This window comes from Chelonoidis abingdonii, chromosome 19, assembly GCF_003597395.2.
Source record: "Chelonoidis abingdonii isolate Lonesome George chromosome 19, CheloAbing_2.0, whole genome shotgun sequence".
NCBI lineage: Eukaryota > Metazoa > Chordata > Testudines > Testudinidae > Chelonoidis > Chelonoidis abingdonii.
In genome coordinates, this window is record NC_133787.1 from 6,293,989 (window position 1) to 6,316,999 (window position 23,011).

The 23,011-nt window shown below is 48.5% G+C and overlaps 1 protein-coding gene across 1 annotated transcript in view; it reads right to left on the reverse strand.

Moving 5' to 3' along the window:
- ADGRG5 (adhesion G protein-coupled receptor G5) overlaps window positions 1–22,401 on the reverse strand; it is a 28,144-nt gene extending 5,743 nt beyond the window's left edge. Inside the window, exons 1-10 of the mRNA XM_075073675.1 lie at window positions 22,279–22,401; window positions 13,427–13,495; window positions 12,613–12,706; window positions 11,768–11,888; window positions 10,079–10,223; window positions 6,201–6,320; window positions 5,133–5,249; window positions 3,657–3,699; window positions 2,092–2,198; window positions 618–739 (exon numbers count right to left, since the gene is read on the reverse strand). Coding sequence (XP_074929776.1) covers window positions 618–739; window positions 2,092–2,198; window positions 3,657–3,699; window positions 5,133–5,249; window positions 6,201–6,320; window positions 10,079–10,223; window positions 11,768–11,888; window positions 12,613–12,703 — 866 coding nt within the window. The 5' untranslated portion in view covers window positions 12,704–12,706; window positions 13,427–13,495; window positions 22,279–22,401. The remainder of the gene's footprint in view (window positions 1–617; window positions 740–2,091; window positions 2,199–3,656; window positions 3,700–5,132; window positions 5,250–6,200; window positions 6,321–10,078; window positions 10,224–11,767; window positions 11,889–12,612; window positions 12,707–13,426; window positions 13,496–22,278) is intronic.
- Between the last annotated feature and the right edge of the window lie 610 nt (window positions 22,402–23,011).

Consider the following 23,011-nt stretch of genomic DNA (forward strand, 5'->3'; position numbering starts at 1 on the left):
CAGGAAAAAGACTTGTATACAGGGGCCCCACAAAATCTAGTAGCCCCAGTCACACAGGAGAATTAATCTGGCCCTGGCCGAGCCTGCCCTAGGAAGGCTGGTGCGCATAATTGTGCCAGCAAACCCTTTCTAGTGTAGACAAGACCTGAGTGAGGCTGAGAGCTAGAAAGCCAGAAAACCACAAGATCTGTCTGTGTCCCGCAGCCTCAGTGAAGAATTCATGACAGTCAAGCCCTGGGCCAGATCCTCTGCTGCTGTGGGCTGGCATTGTTCCATAGATTTCAATGGAACTTGGCTGCTTGACACCTGCTGCTGCTCTGGCCCCTGTCTCATCTCTGCTGCGAGGGATGTGGCCAGGGATAACTGGATCCCTCCTGGGAGCCGATGGGAGAACGGTGCAGAAATTCAAGCAGGAACTTGATGACTTGGGGGGTGGGAATGGCAAGTGTAACTCTCCAAAAAGGGCCAAACTTATCCCGGGTGTAACCTCAGAGGCCTCAGGAGGGCATGCCCATCAGGGATGAATTTGGTTTAGCATCTTTCTTGAGGGAGCCCCTCTTGGTTCAGCTCAGCCAGGCACCCCGGGCGGGAGCCGCTCTGCACAGCAATGGGGTTACCTGGAGGTGAGGTAGTGGAGGACGGTGAGAAGCGAGGCAGCAGCCGAGACACTGCAGCCCACCATGGAGATGTAGGTGAGAGGAGCCAGGAGGGCCTCGTCTATGGGCGTTGAGGAGATTTTCTGCATGGGATGAGGAGGGGAAGAGGTGAGGAATGAATGCAGCCCTTTGCACTGGTACTCGGCCTTCACGGCTGCTCTGGCCTTTCATTCTCCCCTCAACCCCTTCCAGCTTCTTCAGGCCTGGAGCCTATTCCACCCCCCCAGCTTGGCACCCATCCCTGAAGCTGCTGGATGTCACTGGCCTCTGTCCTATCTCCTCCCCCCTTCCAGAGCTCAGAGGGGGATGGGGGAACCGCCTCAAAGCTCGACCCCCGTTCTGACCCCATGAGACAGGTTGGTCAGCAGGTCCAAGAGGAGGGGTGAGAAGGTGGCGGGGCAGGGCAGAGTGGATCCTAGTGTAACCCTTGTGGGGTTGCATGCATGTGCACCCATCCCCCCCAATGTAACTGGGGTGCTGGAGGGAGGCGGCCCCAGAGGATGGTGCTGCGCGCCTCTCAGCCCCTGCAGGGCGGGTGTGAAAGAGGGAAGGGAAATGGAAGCAGGCCTCATGGTGGAGCTCAGCTGCAGGGAAATGAGCTGCTCAGAGCACTGAGAGCGGCTGGCGGCTGGCGGGGAATGAGTCAGGGAGAAGGCAAACAGGAAACAGCCCTGGAAGAGGGATGAATGCTTTAGAGCAGTGGGTTTCAATGGAAGGCACTGGGTTGCAGCGGCTCTGGTCAGCACCGCTAACTGGCCCATTAGAAGTCCCATCGGCGGTGCTGCTTGGCTGAGGCAGGCTAATCCCTACCTGTTCTGACACCGCGCTGCGCCCCGGAAGCAGCCAGCAGCAGGTCCAGCTCATAGGCAGGGGGGGCTCCGGGGTGCCACGCCCTCCCCCCGCTCTGAGCACCGGCCTTGCACTGCGATGCTGACCAGGAGCTGGCCGAGGCAAGCCCCAACCCTGCACCCCAATCCCCTACCCCAGCCCTGAGCCCCCCAAAACTCAGAGCCCCTTCCTGTACCCCAAACCCTTCATCCCCGGCCCCAGCCCAGAGCCTGCACTCCTAGCCCAGAGCAGAGCCCTGACCCCCTCCAACACCCCAACCTCCTGCTCCAGCCCAGAGCCCCTCCCACACCCTGAACCCCTCATTCCCAGCCCCACCCTGCAGCTCTCAGCCCTGCACCCCAACCCTCTTCCCCAGCCCTGATCCCCTCCCACACCCCAAGCCCCTCATCCCCAGCTCCATTGGGTCACGGGCATCAACAATTTTCTTCAATTGGGTTGCAAGAAAAAAAAGTTTGAAAACCATTGCACTAGAGCACCTGAGAGACAGGGACTGAGAGGGAGCAAAGACGGTGGCTGGTGGTGGGGGAGAGAGCCTCATACACCCCCAAACAGAGCAAGAGCAGTGGGGGAGAAACAGCCTTCCTACCAGCAGCACAGCAAAGTAGGTGAGGTGTTTACACTGGCACAGCACTACGTCTTTGCAGTGGATGGTCTCACAGCCAGCACTGCTCCAGTTCCCCAGGCTGCTGTTTTCTGCAAGAGGAAGAAACGGCCTTAAGGAAAGCAGCCCACAGCCACAGAGCAGTGAGGCAGAACCTCGGGAAAGCCCATAGGCAACATTTTCCAAACCACCAACTCACTTAGGAGCCCAAGGCCCATTGATTTTCAGTGGGGCTTCAGCACTTTTGAAAATGTTACCCTGTGTCTCCAACAGCAAAAACAATCAGAGTGTGGGGCAAGGTGTGATCTTGTGTTGCTACTGCAGCAAGGGGTGTTGACGCTAGACATGAGCTGGCATTGGGATTGGGGTTGGGTTTGGGCTAGCTATGGTTCAAGGCTACACAGCACCAGGGCTCACGTGGGTTGGTGCCCAATCCTGGAGAGCTGCTCTCATGCATATAGTGCAGGGAAGGAATAAAGCTAGCAGGACAAAATGTCTCCCACACTGCTCCCAAATCCTACACCAGAAGGATTCCCCTCCCTGCATCCTCTCCCCCCTCTCCCTGCACCCTCCCCTGCAATCCCCTAAGATCCAGCCCTGGGCACCTTCAGGCCCTCTAAGAGCAGGAAGCCTCCAGTTCTCAGGGCCAAGGACGTTGGAGCAGTTTTTGTGTTGCCTTCTGCAGCATAGGGGGCAGGTCACTTGCCAGGTTTATCTGGGTGCATCTCACTTAATTCCCAGCCATTGCAGGGGCCCCGGGCACTGGGGGTACCTTGAGTCCCTGTTCTCTGCCTGTGGCACACAATTGTTCAGTCTCTGAGGGCTGTAACGTTCCGTTCTGTGGGTGGTGGTTTGGTGCTTGGTTGTGTTTTTAGTGGCCAATGATCCATGAGGCCAGTCTAGAGGATCTGAGGGTCCTTTCTGGCCTTAAATTCTATGGCTCTGGGTCTCTATATGACTCCTTCTTTGGAAGCAGGGCATAAAAATGGGAGTTGCTTTTACAAGCCTGTGGGAAGTGCCTGTGCTCTGCTTGGCTGTTTGCAGGTGACTCTGGCTGACCTGGGCTTGCTCTCCACCCACTTTGTGCATGACAATGGCACTCACTCAGGAAACCCCTGAGGGGTGTGGGGTTTAGTCCTCCAAAAGGTGCCAGTGTGGGTCTCCATATAGCCCTATGCTCAGCAAGGCTCTGTGCACAGAGGGGGCTTCTCCGTAAGCAGCATGGAGCGGAGGAGGGTTTGGCAGCTTGTTGCCGCTCTGGGATGGCAGGAGGATATTTGTTGCTGGGAGCCAAGGGAGGTCGGGGTTCCCAGATTCTCCTGGCAAGGTGGCTGGGGTGAGTATAGTCTGGCAGCAGACAGGGATGGTCATAGCATGAAACCCCAGAGTCTGTGTGGTAAATTGCAGCTGCATGATTGGTCCTTAGGTCCCCCTGGTGTCTAAGGCAATGTGCTCTCCATTGAACAACTCCCACCATCTCTGTTTTGCCTCTTCCTCATTCCTTGCATGCATGCATGGGTACCGTGTGATGCCATGAGTGTCATAATTACCTGTTCCTTCCACCCAAAAGACGCAGCTCGCATTTGAGTTATCCTGGTTGGGGGGCGGGGGGAGAAAACATGAGGCATATGGTGAAATGTCTGTGCTCCCTTAGTTCCAAGCAAAGTACGTAACCTGGGCTCATTAGAGAAAAGTCTTGGCACTGGTCCCTCCTGCCTATGCAGCGTTGTTCCCTACAGCAAATTTCCCAGCACTTTTTCCTGCCCACTATTAACATGAAGCCTTATCACAGGAATCCACTGCATCACTTGGGAGACTATTCCGCAGTGTAGTGAGGAAATATTTGATAGTTAACCAGTTTATCCCGTTACTCTAAGTTCGTAATAATAACCCCTTGGAGTAATAATACCCCTTTGGAGTAATAATATCCCTTTGGAGTACCCTACGCTCTTTTCTTTCTCCCTGCTTACACCTAGATTTTCAGCTGGTGTAAATTAGCCTAGCTTCCCTGAAGCAGATTTACACCAGGTGAGGATCTGGCCCTACATACTTATCAAGCAATTGTCTTAGAGCTCCTTCGTCAATTGGCCATTCTGCTTTGCAATCTTTTCCTCTAAATCCCCATAATCAGTTCACTGCTGCTCTCCGACGTGTCTCCAATATACCCGAGAGCACAAAGGTCAAATGCTTCCTTCTGTGTCTGCACAGTTTGGTTACATTGCATGGTGCCCACTTTGGGGGCATGTCTCTCCCAGCTAAAGATTCCCACCTGCTCCCCAGTCCGGACAAAGACAACTTGCATGTGGGCTGACCCCCAGAGTCTCAGCAATACTTTACAGAGAAGAGTTGGCAGGGGTCAGTGGGGCTGCACTGGGTTTATGGTTAAAAACCAACCAACCACCACACACCTTATTAGTTGCAATGAGCCAGGACCTCCCCCTCTCTCCCGTAGCTCCAGGTGAGGTCAGAGGAGGACAGAAGCATTTCAAAAGCCCCATTCCATCCCTGCAGCAGCTACTCTGTTTTCTGCTACAGCTTCTGCCTCAGCTAGAACTCCTCCCAGGGAGCACACATGGGCATGCCCGCTGCATCCCCTTCGAGGAAGTGGCATGCTCCCTGCTCCGTGCCAGGCCAGTTCTACTGGGTGGTACAGAGCAGAGGAGATCTTGCTCTTAGCCTGCCATTCCCTGCCAGGCCCCTAGCACCTGAGCACGCTGCTAGCAGGGAGTAGGAATCACATTCCCCTTTGGGATCCCAGGCAGTTAATGGTGCCAGGACTCAGGGAAGGTGAGGTCCTTATGCACTCACTCCCACCTCTTTGCACACCAAGGCAGAAAGATACAGGCCCAAATCCACCCTTCAAGCAGCAGGTTGAATTCCCACTGTGTTTCAAGAGCCCTGGCTGTTCCTGAGACTTCAGCTACACTGACCTCCCATCTCCGGTGCCCTGGAGAGCTATTTGCCTTTCCTTGCCCAGAGTGATAGCTGCTGTTAAATGCCTTTGTGGGCCATGATCACCAGCTCACCAGCGTTTGGTTATGCCAGAACCGGATCTCCACAGGCTCCGTGAGGTTGGTGACACCGGTGTTTTCAAGGGTGGCCCCTAAGATGTCATTGTTCAGTAGGGAGCTATTCTTCCCATCCTGCAAAGACAGAGTAGAAGAAACAATGCACAGACCGATAAAGACTATTACCAGGAGTGGGCAGGTCACTGGGATAGGAAGCCTTTCATCTGCAGATGACCAACACTGCTCCTATCCATGGGCAATCTGATGGCCTATGTGCAATGAGTTTGTTGGTCTCAATCCAGTTCCTTGCAGGCAGGTGTTCACATTGCAAACCTCCCACACCACAATGCTTAACCATTTCATCAGGGAGGCCATGGACAGAATGGTCAGAGAGACCAAACTACCCTTCCGCTCCAAGAGGTGTCCCTTCAAGACACATCTTACTGAGGCTGCACAGAGGAGAGTCCATTGCTGCTTCCCATGTTATACCTAAGAGTCCTCTACGCTACATGTGTGGGTGTTGTGGGCACCTGCATTTGGTATGTTGTTAATGAAAGGATCCAGCTAGATAGACAGATGGGCTAGAGACACCGTCCTGCTCATCTCATTGAAATGCCAGTGGAAGCTATTTTCTTAGCATTGGTCATAGGGGGCTGCAGCAGCCAATTAATGAGCAAAGCCAGACAAGTCTTGCTGTTGCTTGACCGCGGGCTAATCACATCTTTACAGCTTCCTGGGGCTTTAATTACCAGAAGAGAAGTGTTCCCCTGGGGTTCCCCTGAGACAATTCCTATATACCTGGGGCCTTTGCCCTCTCTAAATTCCCCTGCACTTCCAATTGGATATGGCATTCCTCTCGACTTCTCTGCCATAAATGAGCAATCCGTCGTGCAGAGCTGCTGCATGCTGGTAAGCAGCTGCCCTGCTTCATCTGCATCTCGGTGTTGGGGAAGGGTCCCGTGCGTATGGTCTGGTGCATTAGCCTAGACAGCTCTTCGAAAGAAAGGGGGCTGAGTATGTGCAAACTAATGGTTTTTCTCTGCTTCCCCAACCCACCCGCACTGGTAAAACTTCAGAACGTCTAACCTGGAACAGGCCAGGAGTGTTGAGATAAATGCAGACAAGTTTCCTTTCTGCCGCTCCTCTCCCGCTTCTCTTCATCAGTTCAGCTGGGAAAAGCATGGAGTGTTGGGTTCTGGACTTGGACTGCGAGGTTGAAGCAGAAACATTCCCAGGTGCAAACTGACAAATGCCAGGTTATGATTTAAAGACAAGAGGCAAGTGCTGAAAGAGCAATTGCAGGGGGCTGCAGTGCAACTCAATAACTGTAGCATCTTTCAAACACCCTGCGTGCCAGCATGCTGGAAAGAGCGAAGCACAGTGTCAGCGTGAGATAAATGATAGTGGAGGGAGGGAGAAGAAAAATGAGGCAAGGATGAAAAGAGCAGTGCTTGGGTCGGATATGCTTGTAGCTGGAGGCAGAGAGACTTATTCATGTACTTGAACCCATCTGGGCCAACGGTGTGGTTTGAACCCAGGCCCTTCTGCACTAAAAGCAGGAATTGTCTCCCCTTGAGCTAAAGAACTAAGTGAAGCCCTGTAGCTGATTCCTAAACCTTTTTTATGGACCAGCTACTAGAGAGGCAACAAACACCTCCATTCTCCATGATGTCTCCTCATCTATGTCTGTACGCTCCCCAGCACAATGGGGGCCTGATCCTAACTGGTGCTTTGGATGCTACAGTAATATAGATGATTGATGATCACAGCAGGAGCTGCGGGGGAGAAGGTGGCGCAGTTGCATGGAGGTATAGCGAGGAGACCAGCATCAGATGAGCAGAAGAGTGGGAAATGAAGAGAGGTGAGGTCTGTGAGGCAGGGCTCCGGCAAGTCAGATATGAGAATACCATGGTGATGGGTGTGGTATAAATGACTAGTAGAAGCTTTTTCTCAGAGTTTTGGGTGAAATAGTGTCTGGGAATCTCTGTCTTGCCACCTGGGTCAAAAAGAGGAAAGATTGAGAAGCTGGAGCAAGAGGATTTGGAAGCCCTGAATGTCCTATTGCTCCATGATAAGTTTAGGATTTTGTATGGTGGCAACAAATATTGTGACTGAGGCTCACCACTTTCTAGGTCACCTTATAGTAGAAGTGACAGGGCAGATGGAAGCTACGGGCTCCCTCCTTCAGACCTTCATTTACAGAAACATCTGAATGGTTCTCTTGGGTCCGTGACTTACCATTTGCTTTAGAGTTCAGGCCCAGTTTGCAAAGTTTAGAGCCACGCCCTGCAGGGTGCTGTTGGATCAAAGGGTTTGGTTTGGGCCAGTCCCTAAATTAGGCTTTACCAAGGTCTTCAAAAGTGACTAGTGATTCTGAATGCGTCAATCTTTAGGGGCCGAGCTGAAGACCTTAAAGGGAACTGACTTTCAGAAAATTTAGAGCTCATCCCTCTGGAAATCAGTCCCTTTAAGGTGTCTCAAACTGTGCCCCTGCCATTGAAGTGCCCCAAATCACCCTTTATTTTCTTAATAGTAGAATGGTGGTAAAATAAAACTGGTTCCTTTTGCACCTTTGCATGATGCTTTCCAGATGCTGGATTTTGATTCTTGTGGGCTGCACACTCCTACCCCTAAATGTCCTAAGGTATTACCTCACGCACCCTTGTCTGTAACCTGATAGTCAGATCCAGCATTTCAAAGCCACACTCACATGCACTTTTAAATCTCTGAGAACACTCTCTGGGTTCAGAGTTCAGTTACCAGTTTGCTCCCAGAAATGGCTGCAGCAGAGATACACACATTGAGCTCTCTCCTGTCCATCTGCTATAACTTATATGGCCTCCATTCCTTTGGCATCTGAGCATCGCATACAACACCTGGACAGTAGGGAAGCGCATTTATCCCCAGTTCACGGATGGGGAGCTGAGGTACCGACAGACTGTGACTTGTCCAAGGTGGCACAGGGAGTCTTGAACCCAGGAAGCCTAAATCAGTGCCCTAACCACAAAGATATTTAGGGGTCTAAGACCCATGGATTTCAATAGGCGCACACATACCTTGATGAAGCTGAACCCTGGAGACTTTGGTCTTGTTTTCCCTTAGTTAACGTGAGACAGATCATTTTAGACTGAAAATCCATATTTTGCTTTGTGTAGTAAATGGCACATTTGCATGTGGGCTTTGAACATACAATATACGTGTGGACACAACGGGTTCCAGGGGCAGTCGGGATTAGAGATGGGCAGAGGTGTGATCATGTGTGTTTGTGAAAATTCTGGAATTGTGAGTGCATGTTCCCACTCTGGGTGCAATCAGCAATGACTCTGAGTCTGTTACAGCCTCCTTGGGAGTGTGGCTCATGCTTTTAGCTCTGGAGGTCCCCAGTTCAATCCCCTGTAACACTTCCTCATGATAATAATGTAAGCACTCACTTTCACTGCAGAAAGGTTACTCTAAAAAGAGAAGGAAATTCAACCCAAAATATTATTAGAGCAGAGATGCAGGAAACCCGCGGTCTGATCTATTCAGGGACTAACACTGAGGAAGTCCCCCAGATGCTTTAGAGGCCATGTGGATGATTTCCTGTTCCCACTGCTGCACTGTTACATGGCTTTCAGTCAAAGAAGATAAAGCTGAAATCTCTCCCTTGTCCCCGCTGCCCTCTGGCAAAAGTTCTTCCCTGGATGGAAGCATCAGCATATCGCATTCCCGGCACAAAGCACTCTGGGTGGATGTGGAGACTGAGACCCTAGCTGGCCACCGGAGACTGTTCTCAGGCGCCTGGAGATTTGGGTTGTGGGAAGGGTGAGTGCATGGCTCTCATCTCCAACTGGCTGGGGAAGACACCTCCAGGCTGCCTGAGAAAAAAGCCCAGGGCCAAGGGCTGACATGTACAGGGCAAAAACATGAGCCGGGGGGGCAGTTGCTTCCCCAACATTGGTTTCCTCCTCCTCCCCAACTTTTCATAGGTTTCTGTGCTCTGCTTCCGCCCACCTGCAGACATTGAAGGAAATAATATGACCACAAAGACTGGTCTATATACTGACACAGCTTTGTCCTCCCCACCAGAATTTTTCTGAAATGATGCCCCTGACCAGAGTGTGCTGAGAGGCCCAGAGTTTTTCACAAGTGGCTTGAGATTCTTGAGATGTGTCCAAACAGCTTGATTTCCAGAGGAGAGGGGCTCAGCGCCTTCTGAAATTCTGGACCCTTCAAGGAGACTTAGGTTGGGCTCCCCGAATGTAAATACTCAGTCTTGGCCAGGGTCCCAACTCTGTCCCTAATTACCATAGTCTTGCTGTGGGAGGGGCTTAACAAAGAAAAGAAAACCCATCCAAGCCAACAGTGCTGCAGGTGGCTGGAGACAGCTGGGAAAGGATGCGACTCCTTCTTGATTTAGAAAAGGAGGGTGAGATAAGGTTTAAGGACCCTGCTGAGCTATCCTCTGTGGGGCAGGGCAGATTTCAGCATCCCACCTCACCTTGTCTATCCATCCAGCCTGCCCATGTTGTATTTATATCTGCTGGCTCAGACATACTGGAGTCAGACCTCAGCAGTCAATGAAGCTCCATTTAGTCCTTGGGCCTGGAGTTTGGGCGTACCTCAAGTGTTCACACTACCTCAGCCAGGATGCAAATGGGGTTTCTTGTGGTCAGTGGGCAGCAGCTCTGCCATCTGAGCAAGGAGGGAACCAAACCGGAAGGAACTAAACTAATCTGGTCTCCTCCGGAAATTGCTCTTTTGTAGATCTACTTTAGGCACTCGGCCAAAAAAGAGGAAGAGGCAGGTATAATGGAGCAGGGGAGACAGAGAAAGGAGGTAATGGAAATAGAGATCAGACTCCTATGGAAACAAAAGCTCATGCTATCGCTCCGTGCACCAGAACGCTGTCAGTATGAGAGGCTCTACGCTGGGAAGAGTGATTAGAAAGCAAAGCCCGCCTTTAGAGCATGGGGGATACTGACCGGTATTGACTTGCTGCTGAGATTCAGCCATGGGAATTTCATTGGCTTAATCTTGAATACAAAAGTCTGAATGTTGGGGCATATGATAGTGAAGTTGTCCTCTTGGAAACTGACTTTCAACAGCATCTGTTCTAACTGTTTTAATCTAGAATGGAGAAACAAGAATCTGTGCTCAGAGGGGCGGAGAAGGCCAGAGAGGCCAGGGCTGGGGCAGACAATACGAGGAGGGAGAAAAGAACAAGGGACTGAATGAAATAAGAGGCAGAGACACTGAAGATGTATATTTAAGATCATCTCCAGAAGGTATCATCACACGTTAGAGGTTGCCTCAGACTAGGGGCACTAAAATTGGAGACAGATTCAAACATCAGACCCTGTCACCGTCAGCTTTAAACGTTCCTCACACAAATGACAGAATGGGTTTTCTTTGGGCTTGCCTCATTTGGAAGACTGTGCCAAGCCTGTTCATGAGGCCTCCTGTCTGTACGGGCCAGTGTGACTGATCCGAGTCTGTATTATATTGGGTGTCTGACTTTAGAATTATACTTAGAAATAACTAGTTCTGGTCGAAAAACAGATAAGCCATCTCACAGAAAATTCCAATGGTTAGAAATTTTGGTTTCTTCCCAGATCTGGATGCAAAGTTGATATGGGCAGTGCTGACCAGGACTGGGACAGAGGGCCTGGCTTTTCTTCATCAATCCCTCCTCACTTACTCCCCTTCAGCTGAGATGCCCTGAAGGAGAGCAAGGGTGTCTCAGCTTCGCTTGCCTGCTGTCTGCCTGATGCCACACAGCTACCCTGGTGAGTGAACCTCAGCCCTTTTCACCACCTCCCCTTCAACTCTCCGCCCCCTACGCTAACCCTGACTCTCCTCTTCCCCTGTGCTAGTCCTAAAAACCTTCAGCAAATCCTGTCTCTCCCCCTCTCTGGTCTGGGGCAGGGGGCTGACTCTGGGCTGTCTGCGCTGAGTCAGTGGACTGTAGAGCAGTCTGGGAGAAGCTGCTTACATAGGGGCTTAATTCCTCCTCTGAGCTTAGCCATTCCTCTGACACAATTAACCTCTGAGTGCTCGGAGCAGCCCTAGAATGCCACTGGGACCTTCTGGGCACGGAAACCTGGCAAGAGGGGAAGGGTCTTGGAGCGTTGGCTCCAGTGCAAATCGGAAGAGCTAGGCTGCTATTGTTAGTCCTGCAGCCTGAGCCCCACGAGGCCATGTCAAATGATCCTGGCACTGAGACTGGGTGCTGTGGTTTTTCGTTGCAGGGTAGACAGTCTTAGTTTTTCCATCTGTAAAATGGAGGTGATGATACTGAGCCACTTCCCTGAGGCGTTATGAGGCGGGAGCAAGGTTTGTAACCTGCTTTAGACGCGGAGGGAGGCTGTGGATGCAGCTGGAAATAAATTGTTCTCCCCTTTCAAACATTTCAGGAAAAGAGAAATATTGGCTTTTTATTGAAACCTGATTTGTTTTCTCTCTATCTTTTTAGTTTTTTGACCCCTCCCACTCCCAATTTTTGACAAAAACAGGTTTTTTCACTCAGATTTCCATTTGATCAAAATGCCGTTTTCTGCTTCAATATGCCTCTCCGTAAATTTCCCTGGCAGCCCTAGCTGCAGGAGATGGATTCGGAGAGCTGGCCCCAGAGTGTAGTCTGGCAAAGTCCCCTCTGTGTGCTCCCCACTCACCTGTCCAACTTCCCACTCCGTACATAGCGTCCTTTTTCCATGCGGTCGTCCATGTCAGCCACCATGTTCACCTCCTTCGTCCTTTCCTTTTGTGTGGGTACCTGACAGCGTTCCTGGGCCTCTGTGGGGTCTGGGAGGGAAACGAGCTGTGTCGGGATGGGTGGAGCGGCAGCACTGTGTGGGGAAGGTTTGACCCCTGTGCCGTCCCGTGACATACCACCACCTGACAGATCTTGGGGGTTAGAGTAAAGGTATGCAGGAGAGCATGAGGAAAGCAGAGGGAGAGCTCCCCCACCTTTCTGTGGCTTAGATAAACAGCACCCCCACCCCATCCTGGGCTAGGGCCGTGAGGGCTCCGTCCCGCCATTGCAATTTTCTCATAGCTGCACCTCGTGAATGAATTTGTACTTGGAACAAGTGACCTGCCAGCAGAGCAGGGAGGAGAGTCGCAAAGGCCTTTGGGGAGATGAAAGAGGGGCTTGAGCTGAGCCCTGCATGCTGTTTCTTTCATGGAGACTGATTTTCACCACAGCTCCCCATGTGCCCCTGGATCTGCAGAGACCTTCTGCTGCTGCAGCCGCACTTGTGTGTGTGTGTGTGTATGTTTTGTGTAACCCGTTTTTTTGCTGGAAAAGGCCACTTTGTCAAAAACGAAACTTTTGGCAGGAAGGTGTCAGTGACTGCAATTGCTCAGCAACTCCCGTGAGGGCAGATGCGGGGGGTCCTGACCGGGATGCCAGACTTGTCCCCAGGTTGGTATAATCACTGTCGGCGGATGTCAGGGTGGCCTGCTAGGCGAAACGATAGCAGAGATGTCAGAACTCTGAATAAAGAACTATCCATACCTGCCTGTTGGAGCAGAAGAACAGCAAGATAAAAGAAGAGGCAGGTCCGCAAGGGTGAGTCCTTCCGCATGGTGCTCCAAATGTAGCTCATCTCCTGCAAGAGACATACAGGCTCTGCTTTCTGGATTCAATTACCACTGTTGTTAAAGTGCTGACAACGTGCGCAGACGGTGCTGTACAAGCCAGTAGGAGATGTAATCTCTGCTCTGTGCATCTTACAATCTAAATAAATGATCTAAAACTCAAGGGGGGGGCCTATCACAGGGCATTTTTAAACTCTGATATCGTCCTCACTGTAACCAGCATGGTGGTTTATCGGATGACAGTAAACAGAGGATTTGGATTCTGATGATAACCTTAGTGGTGGTAACCACATTCAGGAAGCCCTGAACTGTGTGTGTGTCACACCCTGTCTCTTCCTAACTCTTGCTGCTTAGTTCCAAAGACAACTCAAGGATTGATCTCCTTCCATAACAGGGAGCTGCTCCATTTAGGATTAGACTAGAGGAAAGAAGGAATGTTTCTGACAACAGCCAGAGTTCACTCCAGCCAGAGTGCACTTATTTTGAGTGCACTCCAGTGTACATTAGTATTATTCCTGATATACAGCAAGACAAGAGCAGATTCAATGAGCTGCAGCCGCAAGAAGCCCAGAGTTAATGTTTTTGTGACTGGGGTCTCAGTGGGGGCCAGCTGTGGTCACCCAATTAAGGTGAACTGCAAAATATGGGACAGACAATCCCCAAAAAGCTGGTGGATATTCCAATACTTAGATTTACCAAGACAGCATAAAACAGTTTCTTTATTACTTCACCGGTTACTCAGATGTCCAAACACCACAGTTCCCTTAAAGTGATCCAGCCTCAGGCCTCCATCCAGGTACCTAAGTCAAATATGGTGATTTCTATAAATCATATTTCATCATATAAAAGAAAAGGTTCTACCATTCCCAAAGGATCGGACACATCACCTTCCAGGTTATTGAATGTGTCAGATCTTACCCAAATACACGCTACAGGCAATTCTTATTAACTAAACTAAAATTTATTAAAAAAGCAAAAGAGAGAGAGTAAGGTTTAAAGATCAATATACATACAGTAGGGCTATCAATTAATCACAGTTAACTCACAAAAATTAATCATGGTTAAAAAAATTAATCACAATTAATCACAGTTTTAACCATTCTGTTAAACAATCGAATACCAATTGAAATTTATTAAATATTTTGGATGTTTTTCTACATTCTCACATACATTGTATTCTGTGTTGTTAATTGAAATCAAATTGTATATTATTTTTAATACAAATATTTGCACTGTAAAAATGATAAACAAAAAATAGTATTTTTCAATTCACCTCATACAAGTACTGTAGTGCAATCTCCTTGTTGTGAAAGTGAAATTTAGTGATATAGACTTTTTTTGTTACATAACTGATCTCAAAAACAAAACAATGCAAAACTTCAGAGCCTACAAGCCCACTCAGTCCTATTTCTTGTTCAGCCAATTGCTAAGACAAAACACATTTGTTTACATTTATGGGAGATAATGCTGCCCTCTTCTTATTTACAACATCATCTGAAAGTGAGCATAGGCATTTGCATGGTACTTTTGTAGCCAGCATTGCAATGCGTTTATGTGCTAGGTATGCTATACATTTGTATACCCCTTCTTGCTTCTGCCACCATTCCAGAGGACATGCTTCCATGCTGATGATGCTTGTTAAAAAAATAATGTTTAATTAAATTTATGACTGAACTCCTTGGGAGAGAATTATATGTCCGTGTGACAGGGTTGAGACTCACCACCGTGATGCCTCCCACTAGTTGTTCCGGGAACTAGCTCAGTCCATGGGGAGTGCCCTCTGCTGATGATGTCCTGTACATCCTCTGCTCCTCAGTTGTGGTCTGGACCCGCATTGCTCCCTGCTTGGTCGTGTCCTCTTCAGGACACTGCCCTCTGGCAGTAACCCCTAGTCAATCCTCACCCCCTTCCAGAGAGCATTGTTCAGCAGCCCTGGCACTGGCCTCAGTGGCCAACCGCAACCTCTAAAGTCTAGCGTCTTGTCTCAAGGGCTGGTTGCAGTTTGTCTCAGCCACCCTACTGCATGGCCAGGTGCAGTACAAGGGAGAAGGGGGGGGACCCAGGCTCACCCACTACTCTGGGTCCTGACCTAGGGACCCACTAGTGGCAGCCTCCCGGCCTTCCTTCTCTCCTCTTGTCTACCTGTCCCTGGGCCACTTCCCTCTGGCCCCTTGCATCCTCTAGGCCCTTTCTCTCAGGGCCCGTAGTCTGGCTGGTATTGGGCCGGAGTCCTACTGCGCTCCCCGTGAGCCTGCCCAGCACTGATCTGTCCGAGGTGCTGGTCTCCTGCTCTGGAGACAGACCTTCCCCCATGAAGGTCTGGGACAGACTGACTGCCAGTGCTTCTATATCATGATGCCAACTTTTCCCAACTTAGCCCTAAAAATTTCCCAGATCTGATGAAAAATTCCCAATAAAGATTTTTATTTCAAAATCTCAAGGGAACGTAATATGTGTGTTTTTAATAACTAGATAATATATATTATATCCAAATTATTCTTATTTGTTCGAGATATTTCACATTTCTTATGATTTTTATACGTATAGACATGTTTTTCAATTCTAAATTTGTTACTTACACAGTAAATAAAATATCTAACACATGAGGAGTAGGATTGAATTTATAGAAAACAATGTATTTTACACAAATTTCACTAAAGTATCACAATACAGAAGTATTAATACAAAGTACAGCTTGTGCCCTGCAGTGCACTGTGTACCGTACATCAAAGTTACTTTGAAAAAATAAAAAGTAAACATATGATTATAAAATAAGATAAAAAACCAAACAGCAAACTTATTCTATATTATTACCTAATACAGTAGGCAAAGATATTTAATATTTGCCTGGAGGAAGGTGCTGTTACAAACTTATGAACAGCCGAATGCTCTGGCCCACATTCTCTGTGCAACTGCAAGGACGAAAGACAAAATTGTAAAGATTTAATGACAGATCAAGAAACTAATCATAATCAGTAAGTATTGCAATATATTTAATTAATGGAAGAAACCTTACCTAGAAGATAAATTTGATAACCATCTCCTCATTACCTGCCAGCCAGCTGTTCCTGAGGTGGGTTTGTTGGTAGTCCATGTGCGCACTTGTCACTTCACTTGTGCCGTCATGATATAGTACGTTGAAGCACGACCAATAGGAGAGCAGCACAGCCCGATTATGAAAATCACGTGACAAATATTCCCCAATGGAAGAATGCATTTTGAGGGAAATTTAAAAGAAGCACAAATATTTTACTTTCTATGAAAACTTCCCAGGATTTTTGAGATTTGGAAAGTCTTTTACTTTTTGTGAAATTTTTTCAGGATTATTTAGGTTTTGAATGAAAATTCGCAGTTTCCCAAGTTGAAACATTTTACTCAAAAATTCCCAGATTTTGGGAAACTTCCCAGGATATAAAAGCACTGCTGACTGCTCGCTCCATGAGCAGACTTCTTATAGGGCTGAGCCTTGCCCTGATTGGCTGTCTCCAATCTGGGCCCTAATTGGCTCCCAATAAGCCCTCTTCCTATTGGCTGTTCATCTGCGCAGGCCAACTGGCCTGCTGCAGCCCCATCTAGCATGGGTGCGGGGCAGCCACCAAACCACAGTCCCATTCTCTGTTTTACCGGCATTTCGCCATATATTTCATGTTCATAGATCATAGAAAGTCAAGATTGGAAGGGACCTCAAGAGGTCATCTAGTCCAACCCCCTGCTCAAAGCAGGACCAATCCCCAACTATTACTCACTGTTACTCACACCTTCTTGTTATAGGAATCTCAGATGATGACCCAGCACATGTTGTTCATTTTAAGGACATTTTCACTGCAGATTTCACAAAACACAAAGAGGGTACCAGTGTGAGATTTCTAAAGCTACAGCACTTGGCCCAAGGTTTAAGAATCTGAAGGACCTTCCAAAATCTGAGAGGGACGAGGTGTGGAGCATGCTTTCAGAGGTCTTAAAAGAGCAACACTCTGATGCAGAAACTAAAGACCTGAACCACCAAAAAAGAAAATCAACCTTCTGCTTGTGGCATCTGACTCAGATAATGAAAATGAGCATGTATCGATCCGCACTGCTTTGGATGGTTACTGAGCAGAACCCATCATCAGCATGGATGAATGTCCACTGGAATGGTGGTTGAAGCATGAAGGGACATATGAATCTTTAGCACGTAAATATCTTGTGACACCGGCTACAACAGTGCCATCAGAACACCTGTTCTCACTTTCAGGTAACATTGTAAACAAGAGGCAGGCAGCATTATCTCCTGAAAAGGTAAACAAACTTGTTTATCTGAGCGATTGGCTGAACAAGAAGTAGGACTGAGTGGACTTGCAGCCTCTAAAATTTTACATTGTTTTATTTTTTGATTCAGGTTTTTTTGTACATAATACTACATTCATAAGTTCAACTTTCATGATAAAGAGATTGCATTACAGTATTTGTATTAGGTGAATTGAAAAATACTATTTCTTTTATTTTTTACAGTATAAATACTTGTAATAAAAAATAAATATAAAGTGAACACTGTACACTTTGTATTCTGTGTTGTAATTGAAATCAATATATATGAAAATGTAGAAAACATCCAAAATATTGAAATAAATGGTATTCTATTAATGTTTAACAGTCTGATTAATCACGATTAATTTTTTTAATTGCTTGACAACCCTAACATTCAGATATGAGTTCAGTCCACTTAGGTGCAGATTCATAGCAGAGATGGTGAGCTTTGTAGTTGCAAAGAATTATTTTAGAAATAGTTCATAGGTTATAGTCCAATGTCCAAATCTCATATTCAGGGCATACCAGTGTAACTAGGACCTCAGTCTCGTGACTCAACCTTCCCCTGAAGAAGCCTACGTGGATCTGAGATACAGGATCAGGCCCCACAGGTCTCTTTATACAGTGTTCTAGCATCCACTTGACCACACAATCCTGGTTAAACAATAGGCTTTTGATGTAACCTTCTGCTTTCTAAACACCACCAGTAATTAGTTACACAAATTAAGATAGGGTAATTTATCCAATAGTCAGCCTATTACAAACTTCAAAGAAACGTATAGACAATGACATTATTTTACCCAAGATTCATCTAAATGTTAATATTCCCTTTTGATCTCTGACTTAGTAGCTGTAGTGACAGACAGGAGCTGTCTGTTTACACGGGTAGCATTTAAGATACACATCATTAGTGTTACATCTAACTTCCAACAATACAGGTTTGCATTCAAAGTTCTAGCCTACTGAGCATGAATGGCCCTCATTACCATTCGCATACCTTTCTAACATGACTTTAAAGGTGGGCTTTGGGTCATTCAGCCTGCAGGCTGTTTAACCCCTTCTGGCCACAAGTTATATTTTGTATAAGATTTGCTGCAAATGATATCGCAGTGGTAGCAACAATGATTTGCCTGGTTACATTTTAATTAGACAACGTCACAGTTTTTCTTGCCTTGCAAGGGTTAGACGGTACCTCTGCTTCCTGGGCATTTTCCAGGGATCCTACCTTGGGGGTGGGGAATAGAATAACTGCCAGTGGGCATGACTGAAACAAATAACCATTGGAGGGAGTGGCCTGTGGGGAAAAGGAGACAGAACTGGACATATAGGACCAAATTCTGCCCCTCTTTAGATCCAGGCAGCTCCATGGTCTTGATTGGGTAAGGGTAGCATTGCACTGACCAGTAGTGTTTGCGGTGAGGAGAACATTTGATTTTTTTTTCTGTGCTATCAGTTGCTGAAATTCTCCTTGTTTTATAATAGATTGCAATAATATCCAGTGTCTGGGACTGAGAGGGAGGGTAGTCAAGAGCCCCGTTAGTTTGGTGCTCTTGGGCGCAGTCATTTCAGGTGACATTGCCCTGGTGACTTAGCAGTATTCTCTGAGTGTAGATTGACAGAACTCTTAGCTAATGTAATGCATCATTACTGATGAGAGGGAAGGATCTTGCACCTAAAATGCTAATAACATGTCAGTGCTGGTGTTAGAATATAGATTTTCAGGTCTGCCTGTAAAGGCCTCTACTTTAAGAACGTAGGTGTATTGTTATCACTTAGCTAGTTACAGAGGTATAAAAACAAAGAATCAAATACACGCCTGTGTATGTGCCTTCTCTCCCTAGGATAGTCTGAGGGCTTGTTCTTAGGCTAAGGCCTGGCTAAGCAGCAGGGGCAGCCATAAGCTGGGAAGGAAACGGTCACGTCCTCACATCCCAAACAAGTCACATTGAAATAAGGTGATATCGGGCTGTTAGGAAGACAATTCTGTCTGACAGTGCCTGTAGCAGGGTGGTTATCCGCTCCTGCCCTTCGGGGTGGAAAACAGCCCAGGAGAGGGCTGGGGCTGGGGCAAGAAGCCTGGGCTGATTGGGGAAGGTAGGCCCAGCTGTGGCCAAGCCCCAGTCAGGCCCAGCTGGCCCCTATAAGAGGCAGTGATCCAGGAGCCCAGTCAGTCTCCCTCTGCCTGCAGAGGGAGAAGGGCCTGGCTTCAGGGAGCTAGAGACAGGGTACCTGAGTGGAACAGGGCTGGGGAAAGGCCAGGGCTGGCTCCCGGCACCAGCTGAAGGGGTGGCACTCTGTCCACTATTGGGGCGGCATGTCCAGGGCTTTGGCAGCAATTTGGCGGTGGGTCCCTCAGTCCCTCACGGAGGAAAGGACCTGCCACTGAATTGCCACCGAAGAGTGGAGCGGTGCAATCATGCTGCCGTGGTGTTTTGGTTTTTTGTTGTTTTTTTTTGTCGCAGACACCCAGTTATAACCTTTTTTGGCAGGAAAGCACAACTTTGATCCTGGCACTTTAATTAACTTTTGCCTTTACCTTATTAGACATGGAAAGGAAATAGACAGGAGCATATTGGTATGCAGCAATATTTAGAAACACAACTGGCTAGTAACCACATCTGAAAATAGATAAGAATCAAATAGAGAAAAGTGGTACTTTGCTATGCTAGTCTGAGCACTATTTCTATGCGATAAAGTGACGTTTTCGGTTAGTTTTGAGCCTCAGTGCAGTGGTTTTGGATTTAAAATCAGTCGAGTCGTTTTATTATCGTCAATTATAGTAAGTGTCCACTTACAGTTTTTCATTTTTATAGTGAGTTTCAGACTCTAACTCTGTCACTGGTGGAAATCAGAAGTAACCTCACTGAAGCTGGTGGAGTTACATTGAGCCGAGTGAGAGGAGAATTGGGCCCATCGGGTACAGCAGCAGAAAGTCCACCAAGGGCATGAACGCAATGGCACAAGTTGCTGTCAATCCCATTTCCATTCTGGGGCCCTGGAACAACCTGGCCCAGACTGGAAAGGGAGATGTGCTGATTCCACACGTCTTCCCGACAGCCTATGCTGGTGGGGCAGCTATAGAGCCTAGAAAGAGATTAAGCTACCCAACCCCAACAAATAGACTTGGAAGGATTCAATTTTTATTGGTAAATGTCATTTTCACTATACACACATGAACCAATGGAAAAGATCTTTCCATCGATGGAGCAGAGGATGGGTTTTGCGTGGAGCAGACGCTTCTCACTGTGGCGGTCTGGCCTACGGCTGAGTGGGAGCAGAAGCTGGGCATGGAGCACTGCTCAGAGGGTACTCTCATGTGACAGTTGCTATCTTGGCTGATGCACTGGGGCTGGAACCAGGGACCTCTAAAGCTCAAAGCAAGAGCTATTACTGCTTCAACTCAAGAACCAAGGCTCCTCTAGATGAGATGCGATATATCGATCCCCGAACGTGCTCCCGTTGACTCTGGAACTCCACCAAAGCCAATGGAGGTAGCGGAATCGACATGGGGAGCCGCGGACGTTGATCCTGCGCCGTGAGGACCCGAGGTAAATTGATCTAAGATACTTCGACTTCAACTACGCTATTCACGTAGCTGAAGTTGCGTATCTTAGATCGATACCCCCCCTAGTGTAGACCAGCCTTAACTGGGACAAGTCACATGCTCTGTGGCCTAGCATGCTCTCCAGCACAGAGCTTGCCCCAGGAGCTGGCCAGTGCTCCCAGGGAACTGGGGCTGAGGCTTTCCCAGCAGAGTATGATCTCTGCCTCTCCTACAGCCAGACTCAAAGGGGCATCCAGATTGCAGCTGGGATTGTAACTTCTGGCTCGGGTAGATGTAGTGTATGCCCACCAGATCTGAGTTCCTGTGCTAGAAACAGGAGTGTAGCTGCTGCTACATAGGTGGCTAGTCCCCTGAATACATGCCGAGCGGCTTGGGTGGGACCGTACTGAGACAGACAGCCTGTGCTGCCATGGCTGCTGCACTGCTGTTGTCATGTCTACTATGATAGTGCCATCAGAGGTAGCGGGTGTACGTCTCACTGCACTGGAAATTACATCTCCAACTCCAGGGTAGCCAGACCCATCCATGTACCCTCCTCTTATTGCTTCACTTCAGCTAGGAGAGAAAGATGCAGCATGCTAAAGAAAGAAACAGATCAGTGCTTCGCAGAACCACCCAGAGGATTCAGGGGGCCTGGGGAAAGCAATTTTGGGGGCCCCTTCCATAAAAAAAGGTGCAATACTATAGAATACTATATTTCTTGTGGGGGCTCCTGTGGGGCCTGGGGTTAATTGCCCCACTTGCCCCCACTCTGGGTGGCTCTGGTACTGTGCACCTTCTTCTTCTCCTAGGGCTATGTGTTACAGCAGAACACAGTTTCAACATCCACTACCCAATAGCCAGAAAGAAAGGGAAGATGATTGAAGCCCCCTGAAGCATGTTTGTGACCCTCCTCTCGCTGGGGTTCATATGCTGCACCTCCCTTCTTCGCCTAGTGAAACAGCTTAAAGAGAGGGAAAAACTGGAAAAGGATGAAGAAACCCCTTTGCACCCCAGCAGACACGGGGTGGGGCAATAAGAAGAAAGAACTGGAAGTTCCCCTGGGAGAGGCAAACAGCTGGATCCACTATGGGCAGTTAGGAATAACCTGTTGAGCACTTAGAGTCTGTCTACGCTGCAATTAGAACCCATGGCTGGCCCCTGCCAGCTGACTCAGGCTCGGGGTGTTTCATTGGGGTATAGACATTTGGGCTCAGGCTGGGGCCCAGGCTCTAGGATCTGCAAGGTGAGATGGTCCCAGAGCTTGGGGTGCAGCCAGAGCCCAAACGTCTACACCCCTGTTAAATAGTCCCTTAGCCCAAGCCCCACGAGGCTGAGTCAGCTGGCATGGACCAGCTGCCTACACATACCCTTAGACACCCCAGCAATAAGTAGGACTGGAATCCCTAAGACGGAGAGTTAATGCGAGAGCCCAATCATCTCTCTGTAATGCTTACTCCTACTTTAGTCACCGCACACCCCAACTCAGATCAGTTCTAGGATGTGACAATTTTTTCTGTTTCTTTTAATAGACTGGACATTTCATAGGCTGCATCCAAGAGGCTGACAACCCCATTTGCCTCCTCTGGCTCCAGGAGAGCCTTTGAGGGGACCACCAATCACAATATAAGTGGGCCTGATCTCCTCTCACACCACTTTTACACAGTGTAACTGCACTGGAGCAACTCCTGATTTACTCTGCTGCATGCAAGATCAGAACTGGGCCAACACAGTTCAAACCAAAGGACTTACTTGAAGCCTCCTGCAGGATGGTGACTTCTTCAAGCTGGTTCGTTTCTCCCTTTGCCCTTAGTGCATATGGTCTCCTGTCCCTCGCTCTGTGCCTAGATCGCTGCCCAAGGCATGTGTGCCTGAGAGCAGATTCGAGTCCCGGAGCTGCACAGACAGCGTTGTGCAGCAGAAAAGGAAGTGCCCTCACGCAGCTCCACCTCATGCAGATGTAGAGATTAAACCAACAGAGGTTTTTAAAAAAGGAAATGCTAGAGGTTGAGTCCTCAGTTGGTGCACAAGGGGCAATGGCTCCATTGAAGTGAATGGCAGCAGAGGAGCTGGCTCTAGGGGAGGAAGTTTTATGGTGGAGGAGCTCATCGTGGGGGCCTACCTAGTAGGGGACATCACCCACTTCTCAAGGCAATGGGCTGAGAACAAGTCAGACCAAAAGAATCTCTTCCCCTTTCTGCACATTGTAACTCCAGGTGTAGTGGTTAGTGCGGAAGCCTAGAGCAGAGGCAGAGAGCCACTGAAGAGGTGAAGGAGCTGAGCTGACACCTCTTCTGCAATTTTCTCCTAACCCTCTCCTCTCCAGGTTTGGTTCACTGTTTTCTCAGTTGGTAGAGAAGCGGCCAGGTTAAGGCATCAGCTTCTCGGTTGTGTAGAGGGGAATTCAAGTGCTGACTCAGATTGCAACCAACAATGAGTTTGATTGCCTTCTACAGGCTGACTATGCCATCTACCCTGCAGGGTA